Source organism: Hesperophylax consimilis, chromosome 10 (assembly GCF_061612785.1).
Source record: "Hesperophylax consimilis isolate HC1 chromosome 10, BYU_Hcon_1.0, whole genome shotgun sequence".
Taxonomy (NCBI): Eukaryota; Metazoa; Arthropoda; class Insecta; order Trichoptera; family Limnephilidae; genus Hesperophylax; species Hesperophylax consimilis.
Window position 1 is genome coordinate 32,575,458 of NC_142845.1, and position 17,642 is coordinate 32,593,099.

At 33.2% G+C, this 17,642-nt stretch overlaps 1 protein-coding gene across 1 annotated transcript; it reads right to left on the reverse strand.

Annotated features, from left to right (window-relative positions):
- Positions 1–6,389: 6,389 nt before the first annotated feature.
- LOC149420629 (transmembrane protein 222) lies at positions 6,390–14,422 on the reverse strand. Its single transcript, XM_089636852.1, has 5 exons — positions 14,363–14,422; positions 14,110–14,285; positions 12,420–12,630; positions 10,881–11,011; positions 6,390–10,273 (listed from the first exon to the last, which is right to left on the reverse strand). Exons 2-5 carry the CDS (start codon positions 14,184–14,186, stop codon positions 10,198–10,200), a joined length of 495 nt encoding a protein of 164 aa, XP_089492978.1. The 5' UTR covers positions 14,187–14,285; positions 14,363–14,422; the 3' UTR covers positions 6,390–10,197.
- Positions 14,423–17,642: the final 3,220 nt, after the last annotated feature.

Genomic DNA, 17,642 nt, shown 5'->3' on the forward strand with positions numbered 1-17,642 from the left:
CAACCACCACCACAACCACCAAACAACAACCACCACAAAAAACACAACCACCAATCAAACCACCGCAACAACCATTACAACAACCACCACCACAACCACCACAAAAAACACAACCACCACCACAACAATAAAGTAATACAAAATTTATTTGCAGCACCCTAGTAGATTAAATGGACAAGATTGAACCCTTGCTTCAATTGACTTTAGACGTGTTTGGTAGCTAGATCTGAATAGTCAGGTAGTTCCCTAAAAAATGTATTAGAGCACACTGAGGACAGAACCTTTGACTTTTTGGAAAATGCCAAAGACATTATTCGGTGCTTATAATGATATGGTTATAAGCCATCAAAATGTTGATATTTGCGGCCGGTCGATAAGCGTGTGACATATTAATAAATCCCTCCCTACAGCTCCTATCTTAGCCTGCCTCACAACGCTGCCCAACCGGGTGGTGACATAGATCCCCTGCCTTCACAGTGTACACAGTAAAGGGTGCTCTTGTGAGGTGTGTGATATAAAAGTATGATTTTATTTTTGTGTTATTAACGCGATTATAACGGCTAATGATTTTTTTGGGGTATTTGATAGGTACCTACCACTGACGTTAACAATTTTCCTCTCACTGTATTGAAGCCATTTTTTCAGAACACAGAGAAAAACGATAGGTAGGTAAATACCGACCTTTTGATGTATTGACAGCAAAAAAACTACAGGTATTGGTGCAGATTTACAATTTATATACCAAGATTGCCAAATGAGGAATCATTTTTGTATCCAGTGCAATGTCCCCAGCTGCATAGATAAGTTTGTAGATCTGCACATATTTCAGTGCTTATATTATTAGGTGTTTATAAAAACTCATAGATTTGTGGATTAAAACATATTTATTTTTAAACATATTTATTACCTACATTAGAAGAATACAGTTTGTTACAATAATTTTTTTGTGAATTCTATAATAGGGTAGGAGCAATTGAAGAAGTGCACTGTAATATGATTACCACTTAAAAAAGAAGAAAAAAGCGTTTAACAAAAAAAAGTGGTTCTCAAATGAAATAAAAAGTACATCTCATTATAAATGAATATAATGTGATGCATTATTACAATGATGGCTACAGTAGAATTGATAGCATAAAATAAATAAATACATAGGTACCACAGACCAAATAAAAGATTGACCTGCCCATAAGGGTGAGGGGAACAAAACAATTTGCGAGGAGCGGGGAGGTGGCGCGGGCATGTCCCCTTCAGTTCCTATCGATAAATGAAGGTTTGGCTTGTTTCCTAAAAAACAAAAAACTGAATATTTTGTTACGCTATATAGTTACAAATGTATAGGAATTCACTCACCACAGTAAAAAGGAACACTTGAAATATGAGAGAACACATCGCACAGAAAAGCCCCAGGGTGAATAAATCAGGGTCTAGTTTTTTGGATGTGCATTCGTCGAAGGTCAAAGCACAAATGATATCAGTTTATTTAAGATATTTATTTATTACACAGTAATCGTTATTATAAATTAAATTGAAAATAACAGTTTAACATAAATATAAAGATTTAAAAAATACAATTTACTTGTTAAGTTTTTATCACACTAACTTTAAAGAACCCTTGAAATTTATATATGAATAATAAAAAATAAATTGTGGATACTTAGGGCCCGTTCCCACTTCCGTTTTCAAATCGGAGGCGGGTCCCGTTTTAAAAACAGATGGCCAATGGCCCTGTTCACACTACCGTTTTAAAAACGGACCATACTCTACGAAAAAAAATAATTGTCGATTCAACAAAAACATGTTATTTGCTCATTCTTCAGTAATGGTGCGCAATGGACGACGATGAAGCTCTTGTTGTCATGTTGTACTTATTAAAAAGAAGGAAAAAAGTGAAAAGAAAATTTTGGGTACACCCAATCATAGCCGAATGATTTTCTGTAGGAATTTTCCAAGTGTTAATTGGTGAGTTGAGAAGTGATGAACTAAAGTTCTTTAATTATTTTAGAATAATAATGATTGGATTATTTATATAGCGCCGTTTTCACCATGAAAAATCACCTCAAGGGCGCTTAATGGCTTAAGAGAATGTCTATCACTTCCTTTAACCATCTACTGGAATGAGTTTCAGAGAACTTAACATATCAAAATACAAAATTGAGAAAGTGCATTTGTCCTGAAGAAAGGCTATCGATATTTTAAAGTAAGAAAACAATAACAACTCAAATATTTTTTATTATGTGTTTATTAAAATAATAAGCTCTTCCGTGCATCTCATTAAAGCTTTAAAATTTAAAAAAAGTAAACTTAAAAAAAAAAATTAAAATTTTGATGTACAAAAGTTGTGTACACCAAGTGTTTTGTTTTTATTCGGTTAAAGATAAAATATTACCATACTCTTTCTTCGACCAGTGGTATTAAATTTTCGGGATTTATTTCCTTATCCATTATTGTAGTTTTGATTTATTTACTTAACAAAATAACCAAATACAAGCACGCAGCGTGCCTGCTTCCTTGCGACTGGGACCGGGCGGGGAGGGGTCGGGGTGTGGCGGGGACTCTGCCGGAACGACTGGACGACAAGTGTGAACAGCTCCATACAACACTATGAGCGAGCGTGTTCCGACACGATTTGAAAACGGACGCGCTGCGTAGGCGAGCCATCCGACAAAAAATGTCGGATCCGTTTTCAAATCGTGTCGGACAAGTGTGAACAGCTCCATACATCCACTACAGCCACTAGGGCATCCGTTTTTAAAACGGGACCCGCCTCCGATTTGAAAACGGAAGTGGGAACGGGCCCTTAGGCATATGCATAAATTTGAACATATTCCTGAACTTTTGTGGTTCCAAAAAGATTGTCACGCGGTCACGCCTTCAGCTAGTCAAATGATAATCAGATTTTGGGTTTGGGCAAGTCTGTCATCTTCGATCTGTGGACCCAAAATACTAAAATGGGGATTTGGGAAAAAAACCCTTACAACCCTTTACTCCTCAGGCAACTTGAAGAATAAAAAAATATAATGCAGCCGAGTTGGTAATGGAAGTTCAGGTTACTATTCCTACTCCGTGTACCAGAACAAACTAACCTATAAGTACTCTGTTCACCGGAAAGAAATTATTTTCAAAAACTAATGTAGAATTCGGAATGCCACAAGGAAGCATTTTGGGTTCAGTCATCTTGAAAATATTTTTATATTCAAGACTTATTAGAGAATATATTAAAAAAAGTATAAAGGTTTATTGCCAGGCGGCAATTTCTTCCAACCAATCCAGAATTCTATAACGACTTGTGTAATGTAGAGTTCTGTGGGGAAATTAGAAGTTTTGAGGATGTCAACTCTTCTCCCAACAAATGACAAAAAACTGGAAGCGTAAATTAGGTAGAAAATATACTGAAGAATGTATTAGTAAGACTTAAGCATATATCCTTAACCCTTCCAAGCCTCGGAAGGACATTACTAGCCACACATATTATATTCCATTAGAGCTTCTGAGGACAGATCTGACCGGAGCATCCATCTCTAAATATGTAGTGTAAAATAAGGTCGCTATCCACGTCTGTCTGTTCATGCGCTTAGTTCTTCTAAACTAAACAGTGGATTTTGATAGAGTTTTCACTATCATTTAGGGAATTTCTTCCGGAAGGTTTGTATATATAATACATGCATATTATATTTATAGAAAGTAGAGAATAGCCAATGCTTGTAGAATTCACAACATCAAAACTATACTCCAAATCATTAAAAATCCCAAGCAACACGCCATCTAGTATATTATAAAAGCATTTTTGTCTTTTTTTTCTACAATGCGGTGATGTGTTATTTGTTCGTCGTTGGAAAGAGAAATAAGTCATTTTCTCAATTATTATAAAACTAGCTGACGTGCACCAGGCGTTGCTTGTTTTCTCTACTTACAATAAATACCTTCCGGAAGTAATTCTCTAATTGATAGTAAAAACCCAACTATCTCCGTTGCATAGTTTAGAAGAGCTAAGCGCACAAACAGACAGACGCATATAGTGACATTGTTTTATACTATTTAGTTACTCGATTCGGTGGATAAAATCATAAAAATTGTCAAAATGTACGGTTACAAATTAATGGGATTTTTTCATTATCAGATAATAAAAATATTCACTGTATAAAAGGGATAAAAATTGAAGTGACAGTTTTCTTACTAATCTCCTACGCAATAGGAATGTTTTTCAAAATATCGAATTCTTTCAAAATTATGGACGTTTCGTGTCAAAATGTTTCGGTAAGTTTATGTGTTAACATTTTTATTCGTGATATTAAAAAATAAAAATTTCACTATACAGAATTAACAATTTTTATTTCAATTATAAACGCCTGCAAGATAAAGCTATCTAGTATCTTAAATGGTTTTTGTTTTAACAATAACATAATAATAAAAAAATATATATATACATATATAATTTTTAATAATATATATGGTTCTATGATAACTCGTCAAAACGACAATTCAACACATCTAGTTTTTGTTTCATCACTTTTAATGACTTCATAACACTTTTTATAGGCATGTTGAATTGTGATTTTGATGAGTTATTCGGTCACCATACATATACAGGGTGTCCGGAAACTCGTAGTACAAGCGGGAAACTGGTGAATCTACATCACATTTGGAGTCGATTTTGTAGTATATATTTTTTTTATTTGAGCTTTCGTTATCGAGTAAATCGAGTTTGAAGTTGATTTTTTTTTTTTTTTTTTTAATCAAATTCTTATAAATTATTACTGAAGATCAAACCCAACTAATTCAAACTATTTGAAAGTAAAACAAATGAAGAAACTCGGATTTGAAGCATTATTTTGAAATCACCCTACATTTAACCCGGTGTAATCATAAAATATTTCTGCTCTGCAGGGTTAAAACATCTGTTATTCAACCCTAAACACCAGAAAAAACTTTAACCCTAAAATAGCCGAAAAATATTTTTTTTTGTTTTTTTTTTTTTTTTTGAAAATGCTCAAATCAAAAATCTTTATGTTTTTTTGGGTTCCCCATGTGGTGTAGATTCTCCAGTTTCCCGCTTGTACTACGAGTTTCCGGACACCGTGTATATCACTAAAATACATAAGCATTCCAAAATTCTATGAAAAATTTCACCGTCGTCAGGATAGAAAGGTAAAAATATTTAAAAGCCTGTTAAATGCAAAAAGATTTTTGATGTCCAAATTTCTAAAACGTTTATAAAATCAGAATGCATTGAACAATATTCAAATTTACAAAAAATGTAGACTTTTACAAACAATTGTAAACACTTAAAAATTTGGGCCAATCTATCAGGTACAGGGATACAAGTTTGTCATTGATTAACTTATTATTTTTTTTGATAAATTAATGTTAGACAAGATTTTATTTATGCATAGCACAAAGGATAACAATTATTTTTATAAGTAATAATTGTTCGCCTGAAACACTCATCCACATTGAAAAAATCTCCTGATAAAAAATACATGACGCCAACGGGACTCGAACCCGTGTCCATTCGATTTCCGGTCGAAAGCTCTGACCACTGAGCTATGGGGGCTTATTTCTTACCCGAGAAAATATTCAATATATGCTAGTATTTCATTCAACAATTACTGCTTTTTACATTTTTTCACCTGAGAACAACCAACTTTATTTTTATATGAGAAAGGCATTGTAAGTGCTAAATCTCTCACTAGATGGCGTTGATACAAATTGTATACATTTTTTAGGTGAAATACTTGGACTTGTCAAATATTAATTATTATTTTTTTGATAAATTAATGTTAGACAAGATTTTATTTATGCATAGCACAAAGGATAACAATTATTTTTATAAGTAATAATTGTTCGCCTGAAACACTCATCCACATTGAAAAAATCTCCTGATAAAAAATAATAATAATAATAATAATCTCCCGTTGGCGTCATGTATTTTTTATCAGGAGATTTTTTCAATGTGGATGAGTGTTTCAGGCGAACAATTATTACTTATAAAAATAATTGTTATCCTTTGTGCTATGCATAAATAAAATCTTGTCTAACATTAATTTATCAAAAAAATAATAATTAATATTTGACAAGTCCAAGTATTTCACCTAAAAAATGTATACAATTTGTATGAACGCCATCTAGTGAGAGATTTAGCACTTACAATGCCTTTCTCATATAAAAATAAAGTTGGTTGTTCTCAGGTGAAAAAATGTAAAAAGCAGTAATTGTTGAATGAAACACTAGCATATATTGAATATTTTCTCGGGTAAGAAATAAGCCCCCATAGCTCAGTGGTCAGAGCTTTCGACCGGAAATCGAATGGACACGGGTTCGAGTCCCGTTGGCGTCATGTATTTTTTATCAGGAGATTTTTTCAATGTGGATGAGTGTTTCAGGCGAACAATTATTACTTATAAAAATAATTGATTAACTTTTCGCTTTGTGGCAACATATTTGCTATCCCTTAGGAATACAAAATAATCCGAACACATTTTGGGAAATCTTACATGATAAATTAATCCAGTACTACATAATATATGAATAACTCTAAATGAAAAAGATTCTACACATCGAATCTATTCCACTAATTATTATTGAATTGGAATTCAGCTATTCACAGACACAGATACACAGATAAAGATAGCGTAGTAAATTCTCTCATCGATAAACAAACATTTTTAAAAGCTAAAAATTAAAAATAAGACTTTTTGTAAAATAACTTCAAAAATTTAGTGTTTATAGAACAGATTTATAATGCATAGACAATAATAGTAGTGAATATAAAAAAATATGTCAAGATATTAGGGAAAAAATGAAAATAAAGTAATACATAGATAAATTAAATAAGTAGGTACTTAATATGCATTATGGTTACTGATGGTTTTAATGCTGTTGCTTCGATAGACCAGTGGTTGAGATGTCTCGGGCTTTCAAATCCCAATTGTGGCATTAACCCCATTTTCCTTTGATCTCGTCATGTGTAATTTGATAACATTTGTCAATATTCTTTAAATATTAATTTGAAGAGTTAATAACTTAATAACAATCACAATATTTCTTAAAATTAAGCCTAACATTAATTTTCGCACCAAATGGGAGCCATTCAACTAATGAGGGATTTAAAGTAATTGAATTACTTTCTTATAAGGGGACTATTACACAATAATATTTTTTTGTTATAACAATAATGTAACGAGAAAAACCTCAAATTGTAAAATTTAATCATTGAAGATAGTTTTAGCAATTCTCAAACGAAAATTTGAAACAGAAAAAAAATAATGTCATCTCTAGGAAATGAACCCAGGACCTTAGCCTTGTTGGGGCGCTGCTCTACCACTGAGCTAATCCGACCCTATTTCCTTCGGTCATATTTAACTGTACCATACTTCAACTAAGAACTAGAACTACGAGAATGTAATAACCGTTTATTACGCGTAAACTATTTTTGTGATATTTTATACCTTACCACTGACACCACGGGCAGAAATCATAACAATCTGTATTTGTAAATGTAAATATGTATGTTAGTCGTAAATCTCTAGTTTAAGCCGTAGTTGTAAGTCGTATTATGTAAATGCCCACTTCGTAATAAAAATATGTATATTTTAAGTCATTAGTTAAAAGTCTTAGTTGTAAATCACTCAACATTAATCTTAGTTATAAGTCTCTATCTATGAAACTTAGTTATAAGCCAAAAGTAATTAGTTATAAGTCTAAGTGATCAATGCATAAATTTAGTTGTTAAGCGCCCTTGAGGTGATTTTCTCACGAAAACGGCTCTATACAAAATCCAATCATTATTATTACCAGCATTATCTTCATTTTCTTAACGAATATTTTTATTGGCTGCTATCTATATGTATGGTTGCAAGATTCTTCCTGAACTAAATACAATCTAGATAGTGTCTTGGATAAATATTTCTAATTCCTAGATGTGACCGTATCTTTTTCTGTTTCAAATTTTCTGATAGAATTGCTGATATTATCTTCAATGATTAAATATTACAATAAAATTTATTGAAAAGTTGAATCTAATTTTCTAATATGTAGCACATAATTCTTCTATTGAATTAACTTGAAATTTGAGAGACACTCCATACAATCTTTAACAAATACTTATATGTAATGCTGATGAATTATTCAACACACATGTAATTTCATGATGATTTTGCGAGCATTAACATTATCACTAGACTGTAAAAAACCTCCAATGCGATGAAAATGGAATTCGATCTTTGAGTTAAAAAAAATAAATTTGATAAGGCTTTATACCTACATGTTGATTATTTAAATTTTATGATAAGTAGCACATTTTAGATTATAAAGCAATGATTTTATCAAGTTGTTGTTTGTTTTAAACAATTTTGGATAGTTTACAAAGCTATGCTTTTACATGTCGTCAGTTTAATTTGTAGACTGCGTAACTCCGTTTTTCTCGAAAATAAGATTTTAATGTTTATTAATTTTAATAATTATTTAGAACAGGTAACTAAAATTAAATACTTAGGTATTATTTTTGACAGCAATTTAAAGTGGAAACAACATATGTATAACCACTACAGCAAACAAACTTAGAAAATTCATTTACTTTTTTAGACAAACTCGCAACTTTCTCAACCTAAGCCAGCTCAAAACAATCTACTATGCACTTTGTCAATCTTTAATAGAATATGGTATCATAGCATGGGGAGGAGCAAACGCTGCCGCCATTGATCCAATATCTAAAGCTCACAAACTTATAATAAAGATTATCCTCAAACTACCAATCACAAGCAGTTCGGATGAAATCTTTAGGAAAATCTGTGTTATGGACATTAGGCAACTTTATGCTAAAAACATACTAACATACCTCTTCAAACACAAAACTACTTTTGACAATATCCAAACTGCTCGTGATACTAGAACCAAAGGACATAATTTCTTACAAATCCCTTTCGCTAAAACAACTTTTGGCCAGAGAAATTTTAGATATTTTGCAACAAGGCTATATAATGCTCTCCCACTAGCCATTAGACTGAACGATTTTTTTTTGAAATATAAAACAGACATTAAGTCTTGGATCATCAGTCAAGACAGATCCATGATCAAAAATTTTATAAAAATCCCTACATAAGTATGTACTCCAACTAGATGCTGATTAACAAATTTATCATTTATTATTATTATTTATTATTTTGTATCTTTTTCACAATGTCATTTAATGTAATGAAATATTTTATGTATCAAAAAATATGTAAACATTAATTCATGTATCAAATACGTCTGTCTCGACACAGGTTTATCCTAGTGAGACAGACTTCGAAAAAAAAAACCTGTAAAAAAACTTTATATTGATAATAAAAAAAAAAAAAAAAATAAAAAAAAAAATAAAAATATAAAAAAAATGCCAGTTGGTGTTAAAATTAGTCCCGCTTCGAATAGTGAATCTCGTAAATTCGTAAAAATATCCACTTTGTTTTTAAACACAAATTAGTGGTGCCATTTAGCAGAATTAAGTAAACTTCCTAACTCCGTTTTAAAATAGAAAGCCTTAACTTACAAATATTTAATGATCGAAAATAAACACAGAAAAATATGGTAAGTTCTGAACATAAATAAAAATAATTAGCTGTTTTTCATTTTTTTTCACTGTGAGGTTTTTTGTGCCTCCTGTAAAATTTGATAAATGGTAGTTACGCATTCTACAAATTAAGCCAACGAAATTAGTAATTTGTTACATGGTCCAATGTATCAAAATAGACACTTCACTGGTGCACTAGGTTATCACACACAATATACCTGTATTACACCGTACATACAGAGGAGCTCTTGTGAGGTACCACATAGAAATAAAACATTTTATAAAATTGTCGCAATGGAGGTTTTATAAGCCCTGTGATTAAGAGAAATTGATCACAAGTACTACAACATTTCAACATTGAATACACACATACGAATCATATACCGTAATCCGTACATTAAAAACGGATTTGAAAAGGACTTATGTATACATATATATCTATACTACCAATGATAGTGAATGATTACAAAAATCAATGGTACCTGAATATTAATATGTATGTGCGGAATATAATATTTCAATTCTTGTGTCTTAATGTAATATTTCATTGATGATGTGACTGATCATATGAAAATACTCAGATTTATTCAACAATAAATTAACAGTCTTAAATCAAAACATAAAATAAGTTGGAACAGAATTAAGCAGATGCCTTAATAGGCTATTAAAATTCCGAGAAAAATAGCAAAAATGATAAAAGGTATCCATGTCTTGAAAAATGCTCCCACACTAGAAAAAAATAAGAATGGTTAGTTTGGTTGGAGAAATATATACATATATTTTTTTTAAATGCACACTACAGAAAACTTTTGCAATAAATAAATGTTGGGCTTGTAGCTGTGTGACCCAAAGAGTTGTATTCCCACCCAGGCGTTGCGGGTTCAATCCTCTGCATTCTAAGTCCTCCATCATTGCACAAGCAACAATTGATTCATTTTTTATGGAAACTGGTAGGATTACTAACGGGACATTGCCACCTCAGGAGACACATGCAGTTGTTGAAAGTGGAAAACACCAGTAGATGCAGGACTAGTGAAGAGGATGAAGAGAGTCCAATTCACTTATGATGCCAATGTTCCGCCCTGATGGGAACAAGGCTCAGCTACCTGGGAAGACACACTGTGGAACCAGTTGACATAGCCGAATATCCAATGACAAACCTGGTGATCTTCATCAAAGGGAAGAGGTTACTGTCAAAGGAATAAGGTAAAATGGGAGATAGTATAATGAGTGTACATGGGAGCAAAAAAAAAAATTGTAGTAGGGAGCGTTAGAATATTGTAGGGTTATTCGTAAACCGGGAATTTTTGCATTTCAAATTCTTAAAAAGTGTCACCTGGTGTATTTAGCCCGAATGAAGACGTGAAATGCCAACTTAACCATGTTCCAAGATGAGCTATTGTCGTAATGCATTATGTTCAAAGCTCGTGCCACGTGGGAGTGGCAGTTGTCAGTTACTAGGCTATGCTGAAAAAAGAGAACATTAAATTAGTTACAAAAACAATGATGGACTTACAGAGAGTTAAATAAATTAAAATTGTAGGCATTAATTTAAAACAGGCCTATCTTAATCCGCATATTCATCGGCTGTAACCGTAATTGTAACGTGTTACTGTAACCAAAAATCATAGCCGAAGCCTGCTTAACAGCCCTCGCATACACTAGAGCCTGGTTATTGTGTCTGCAGGGCTGGTTCTGTGCAGCAGAATTTGCCGACGCTGACTTGCCAAGGTGCCAAGGAGCTGGTAGTAACCTAACACAGTGCCAGGCGGGCTTGGGTCAGAGCAGGCCTTGTGTGTCTGCAAAGGTTACGGTTATATCACGCAGTTTTACAGAGATCTATCTTACAGTCTGACCGACTCGTAAGTCTCGCTAAATATAGCTTATAGAAAGTGAAGATAATATCTTTTCAAGAAAGGCAAAGAGTGGACCATGTTGTGGGAGGAAGGGAATGAGCTGTTATGAATGTGATAAAAAATAATAATGTGGTGTTTGAATAATATGCACGCTTATTGTGGTGTTTCCCGGCTGTGTATCAGGCCCCGAAGGTGTCGATTACGCTAATTCTTCGGACCACACTCCAATGAAATAGATGTAGCGAGTTTAAGATATAGTTTTAATTTACAAATATAGTATGTACAGTGAAACCTCTATCTACAGTTTTAATGGGTCTTATTGAATAAAACTATGAATGCGGGGAAACAATGGATGCGTAAAAAATAAAAAATTAAAAAAGATACATTCATATTAAAATAACAAATATTTAAAAAAATTATTTCGTATTTAAATTAATGTGTTTAGATAAAAGAAAACCCCGTGATTCCTAAACGCTTGGTATTTTTTGCACTTCTTCAACAATTTTTAATCTTTTTTGAGGATGGGTTTTTTCGGAGAATTTGAACTATTCGACAAATTTCAACATTCATTTTCGGGTTCTGTGAAAGCCCTATTCGAATTCTGTTATTATATCATTATAGGCTAGTTGCTTGACAGAACTGAAATAAAAACAGAACTTGAAAAAATGTTTCATAGAACTTGAAAATTAACTTTGAAATTTGATGAAATGTTCAAATTCTCCGAAACAACCCGTCCTAAGTGTATGCAATTTTCATCACCTGACGGATTGTTTTTAAGATTGAAACACAACATGTAGAAAGTAAACAGTATGCGCGCACCGCAGTGTTTGAATGTCTAACGCAACGGATGTCAGAATCGGCCACCGGAAGCGATCGATTGAGTAAACTGTATGCTACGAATGATATGATAAAACGATGCATATAGGAACGATCACTGGAAGAAATAAACAACACATGCGGGAAAACGATTATTTGAGGAATAATCAATGGAGATTTCACTGTATTGTTAATTTGTTTACGGATTTCTTTTTGTATATCTCCGAGGCTTCTGCCACCCCGGCGTCCCAAGCTGATTCCCCGTTGACCACCTTCTCGGGCGAGAGTCTCCAGTAGCGGGTGGGGTTGCCAAACGCCATGTGATCTTCGGTGACACAGTACGGACCTGCAAAGTCTCTGATGATGCCAGAAGAGGTGGCTATGCCCATATGCCCGAGGAAGGGGACTAACCAACTGCAATTACAAAATAATAATTACAAAAAAGTTGTATTGTACATAGGTAAATCATTATGAAGAGATCCTTGCTTATGTAATGGTGTACTGTTTAAAATAAATTGTTTTTGTCAGGACGCTGAAGAATGAAAAAAAAAAAAAAACAAAAAGAACATAGTCGAATTGTAAAGCAAAGAATTCAAATAGAAATTTGTAAAAGTTGCTATGCACCCAGTATCTCTGCGAATTTGCAGGGTAAGAGGGGATTGCAGGCGGGTGCTCCAAACTAATTCGAAAAACTTGGTGTGCACAAATACATTTAAACATGTCCTCTTTAAAAGGATTTGCCAAGGTAACTTTTTTTGTATTTATACATAATTGATGTTGTTCTGTGCAGGGTTAATCAGGGGGCATTTAGAACCATCTTAGAGTGGTTATATTATACTACTACTATAATCATAAGCAGAAAATGTTGCTTGTACAATGATGGAGGACTTAGCTAGCAGAGGAACCTGCAAAGTCTCGATCCCAAACGGGGGCTCTCTGTATGCCATGGACCACTCGGCCATTAACCAGATATTATATGGTTATAACATGATAATCAGAGCTCTAAATTACTGTAATATAATCTCGAAAAAAAGGTTTAAAAAAAATTAATGTTTGGAGTATTCATGTAGGTTTGATATACGGCATTTTTAATGGGCATTCTTCCAAAGGCATACTACCAAACCGTATCAAAGAATGTTATCTACAAAAAAAAAAAACAAATAATTCTAGGTCTTAAAGTCAAACAAATTATACACAAAAAACATACTAATAATTCCAGGGCATAAATTAAAACGTTTTCTACAAAAAAGACAGTACCAATAATTAGTATTGGCATGTTTTTTTGTAGAAAAAGTCGTTTGACTTTAAGCCCTCGTATTATTGGTATGTTTTTTGTAGATAGCATTTTTTTGTAAATATTTCGCTAAACGCTGCACTTTTAATAGGTACAGATTGTGGAAATTACACTTTGTTTCAACTTAATTACAAGAAACAATGATTTATGTCAGGATAGAGATTAAAAGATGCATTATAATTCCGTTTTATATTTTATTGAAGTTCAAAATTTACCTTTTAAAACGATCTCTTTTCCACCATTTTTTGAGTGACTCTTGCGAAAGTTTCGTTTCAATCTAAATACGTATAAATTATTTAGTAAACCCTAACTAAGAACCTAATAATCTATTGTGTATGTAAATAGTTGTTTCTTGTAGTAATTATTGAAACAAAGTGTAAATTCCGTAATATGTGCATTAAAGTGTGGCGCTTAAGAATAGTAATAATGTTATTTGACTTTGAGCCCTCGAAAAGTTGAATTAAAAAACATACATAATATTACAGCAGTCTAGTTGCAGGAGTACGAGTTAACTGTTCAATATTTTTTATTCGGTCTATTGTTTATGTTCGGTTGGTAGGTACTTCTAAAAATCATACAATTTCACCAAAAGTACTCACGTTATTACTGGTATCGGCGTCCAAACGATGCAGTATGGATACCTGTGCCTTTCGAAGTCTATTACTGGTAATTCCATATTGTGTGGCAAAGCCCCCGGCCTACGGGAGGGACTACGAATATAAATGAGCGAAACGCAAAAGATTTCCGGCGGCGCACACTTCAATGAAAAAGAAGTCTGGAAAGTAAAAATAACTTCATTAATTCATTGTACCTAAATATTTTGACGATATTTCAATAATTACATTTTATTACCTGTCAAAACACAAATGTCAAAATACCTTAGGGCATAAATATACCACTCTCTAGATCGATATCTTCCGGCTTTTTGTATCCAACAGAATTATACAGTACTTAACCACAGATATACAAGCAGTACCTACCGTGCGGAGCAGAGCAGTAGACAAGGTTGAGGAAACTCAAGGCCATTTAAAAAAAGATGCGACCGTAGACAACATAATTGCTCTCAGCCTACTCCATTCATTCACTAGCCCAAAAAAACTATTATAAAAATAAAAATGTCCTTGAAGCAGAAAAATGTCGAAATGTTTTCCAAGGGCAAGGTTCATCTGACTAAGAAAATAAACTTTTACAGTGCATTTCCTTAAGATGAAACTTGTTAATCTGAGAAGAAGAAACCCAAAATGACAAGAAATTTGCAAAAACACTGAAGAAAATTTCCAAAACATGATTGTCCGACAGTACGACGAAAAATTCCGACATTTTTCAGCCTCATGAACTCATGGTTACATATGTTTAAAAATCTTTAATTTCACCAAAACAATAAGATAATACAGGATAACACTAATCAATAACATGAATAAGTTTATCGATATAATAAATAACATTCATACGTTGTGGAGGAAGACATATGTCAAGTATGAAGCATTGTTCAAAAAACCGAACGAATAACCTAAAACTGTTAATTCACTTTAAACTTGAACTTACGTTGGTAGGTTGAATATAATATGTTTGTAACTCGCTAACACTATACTGGCTTATATTGTATTTTTATCACGAACAACTTTAACACGCAATATTTTCGACGGAAATGATAGTATTTCGGCAGAAAATGACAACCCGCGTGTATAAATAAACCACTCTCATTTTGTTTGAATGATTTGAAACTGTCAAACGGAAAAATTCCGTCATCTCTTTCTGTTACACGAGTCATTATGGTAGAGAGCGAGAGATCAAACCAATCCTTCTGTTCTCACCAATGAGATCTGAGCTTTTAGCCATATTATTCGTTTTCTATAAGAATTTTGAGGTGGGCGTGGCGGTTTCAAATGAGTTTCAAGGCCAAAGCTTAGTTAAATGCCCCTGCCCTTAGGGATGGTTGATATTGCCCCCCTGGTTGATATTCTTGTCTCAGTTACAAAGAACCGGTTCCTTTACTGTCACTGGAACCGTCTATATTATTTCTCTGAAGAACCGTTTTTTAACTTGTTCTGGAACGTTATTTAAGGATATTTAGCCCTGGACGAAGCAATTAGAGAAAAAATTTAAGACGCAGGATGAGGGGGAAGATGTATGGAAAATCCCGAAATCTACTTGAATTTTTTAATGACGTATCCCATTCCTTGTCTCATCAAATACCCCAAAAAATCATAAGCCTTTATAACTGTACAACGCAATAATAAAATAATAATAGTTCATTATTATTATTATTATCCCCGAGATCTGGAATAAACAAGAAAAAAAAATTATGCACCCCTTTGCATATAAATCAGTTCAAAAGTTTGTCATACAAGATGGTTGCCAGACAATTTTCCCTCACCCTTGGTTTGGCTTCAATGCCATGCATATAAAATCGTAAATCATTTACAGGCGTGTAATGTAGGCCTTGCCTGATATTGTAGAATTCCATCCCATTTATATTTCGTAAACACAGTTTTTTATTGGAAATTTATGTCCTAATTAGGTAAATATTTGGATTACGAAAAACGTCCAAGAGCTACTTTTTGTGTTCTTCTTTATTCTATGTTCATAGGCTATTATTAAAAGTAGGTAGAGGTAGTTACAATGATAAATCAATATAGCCGGTCAGTGGCTGGGTCAGCATCGCGCCTGGTTCCTACTCAGGCGTCGTGAGTTCAATTCCTCGGTTGACTGTGCCCTCCATCACAACGCAAGCAATATTTTCGATGTTTAAATAACAATCACTTTTCAGAGTGGATTTATAGGATTTAAAAAAAAACAACTGTATTAATTTCGATTTTGTTTTCTTGATTGAATGAATGGAGTGGAAATTAACCTACTTCCTGACATCCGATCGAGCTGGAACTCGGCAGATAAACTCGTTGTCGATGACAATGCATTCTATCAATTTATCCACGCACACGCATTTTTCTGAAATTGGATGACATTATAATTAATAAATAAAAGATTACAGCAGTTATACACAAAATAAATGTCATTACTATCTAATTAGAATTTGGCTTAGGTGTTAGCGCTGTAAAACTCCTGTCCCTGGGAGGAAATTTCAGTCCTCGGTAAAACCAAAAAAATTAATATATTTATTGTAGTAAAAAAACTTATTTTCTACGTGTTGATTTTTTTTAAACACTTTTGTGTCGTGTTATTTTATACAGTATCTATGTTATTCTTTCTTTTTTTACTCTGCTCCACTGAATTGAACAATATTATTAGGTATAATTATTATAAGTCAGTGGCTTAGTTTGCATTTCGTCTGGTTCCCACCCACGGCCGTAAGTTCGATTCTACGGCTGGCTAAGTCCTCCAACACGACACAATCAACTTTTTCGCATACTGTGATGGAGTAGGAGATTTTCCAATTTTGTCATTTATTCGTAATCGGGGAATGTTTATTTTTCTTTTAGACAAAAAATGTAGAATTCAAGGTTTAGGAGGAATTTAGGAAGAAGGGAGCAAAGTTAAAGTTACAGTAGAACCTCCTTAATTCGAAATCCAAGGGAAATCAAAAATCAAATTAATGAATTAAATTAATTATTTCGAAATTTTATGAAAAAAATACGCCGAAAATCGAGTTCCTCGGCCGCCTCTTCAAATTCGGGTAGTATCTTTGGTGTAAATTCGTAAAAATACCACACATTTCGCGTAAATCAAATTTTCGCGGCCGGCCCCTTAAATTCAGATATTCGTAAAAATACGATAATTCGTAAATCCAAATTTCGTAGCCGATTACGGTAGTGGCCGACCCTTTAAATTCAAATATTTGAAGTAAATTTCGTAAAAAATGCGTCATATTTCCGCGTGAATCGAAATTTTGCGGCCGATTTCCGTCGCGCCTGATCTTTTCATTTGGATATTCAAGTAAATTTAGTAAAAATACAATATATTTCCGCGTAAATTGAAATTTCGGAGCCGATTTCCACCGCTGGCCCTTTGGAATTAAGATGCTTGAAATAGATTCGTAAAAATGCGATATATTTACACGTAAATCGAAATTTCACGGCCGGGTTCCGTCGCCCTTTAAATTCAGATATTTGTTGTAAATTCGTAAAACTACGACATATTTCCGCGTAAAACGAATTTTCTCGGCCATTCAAAC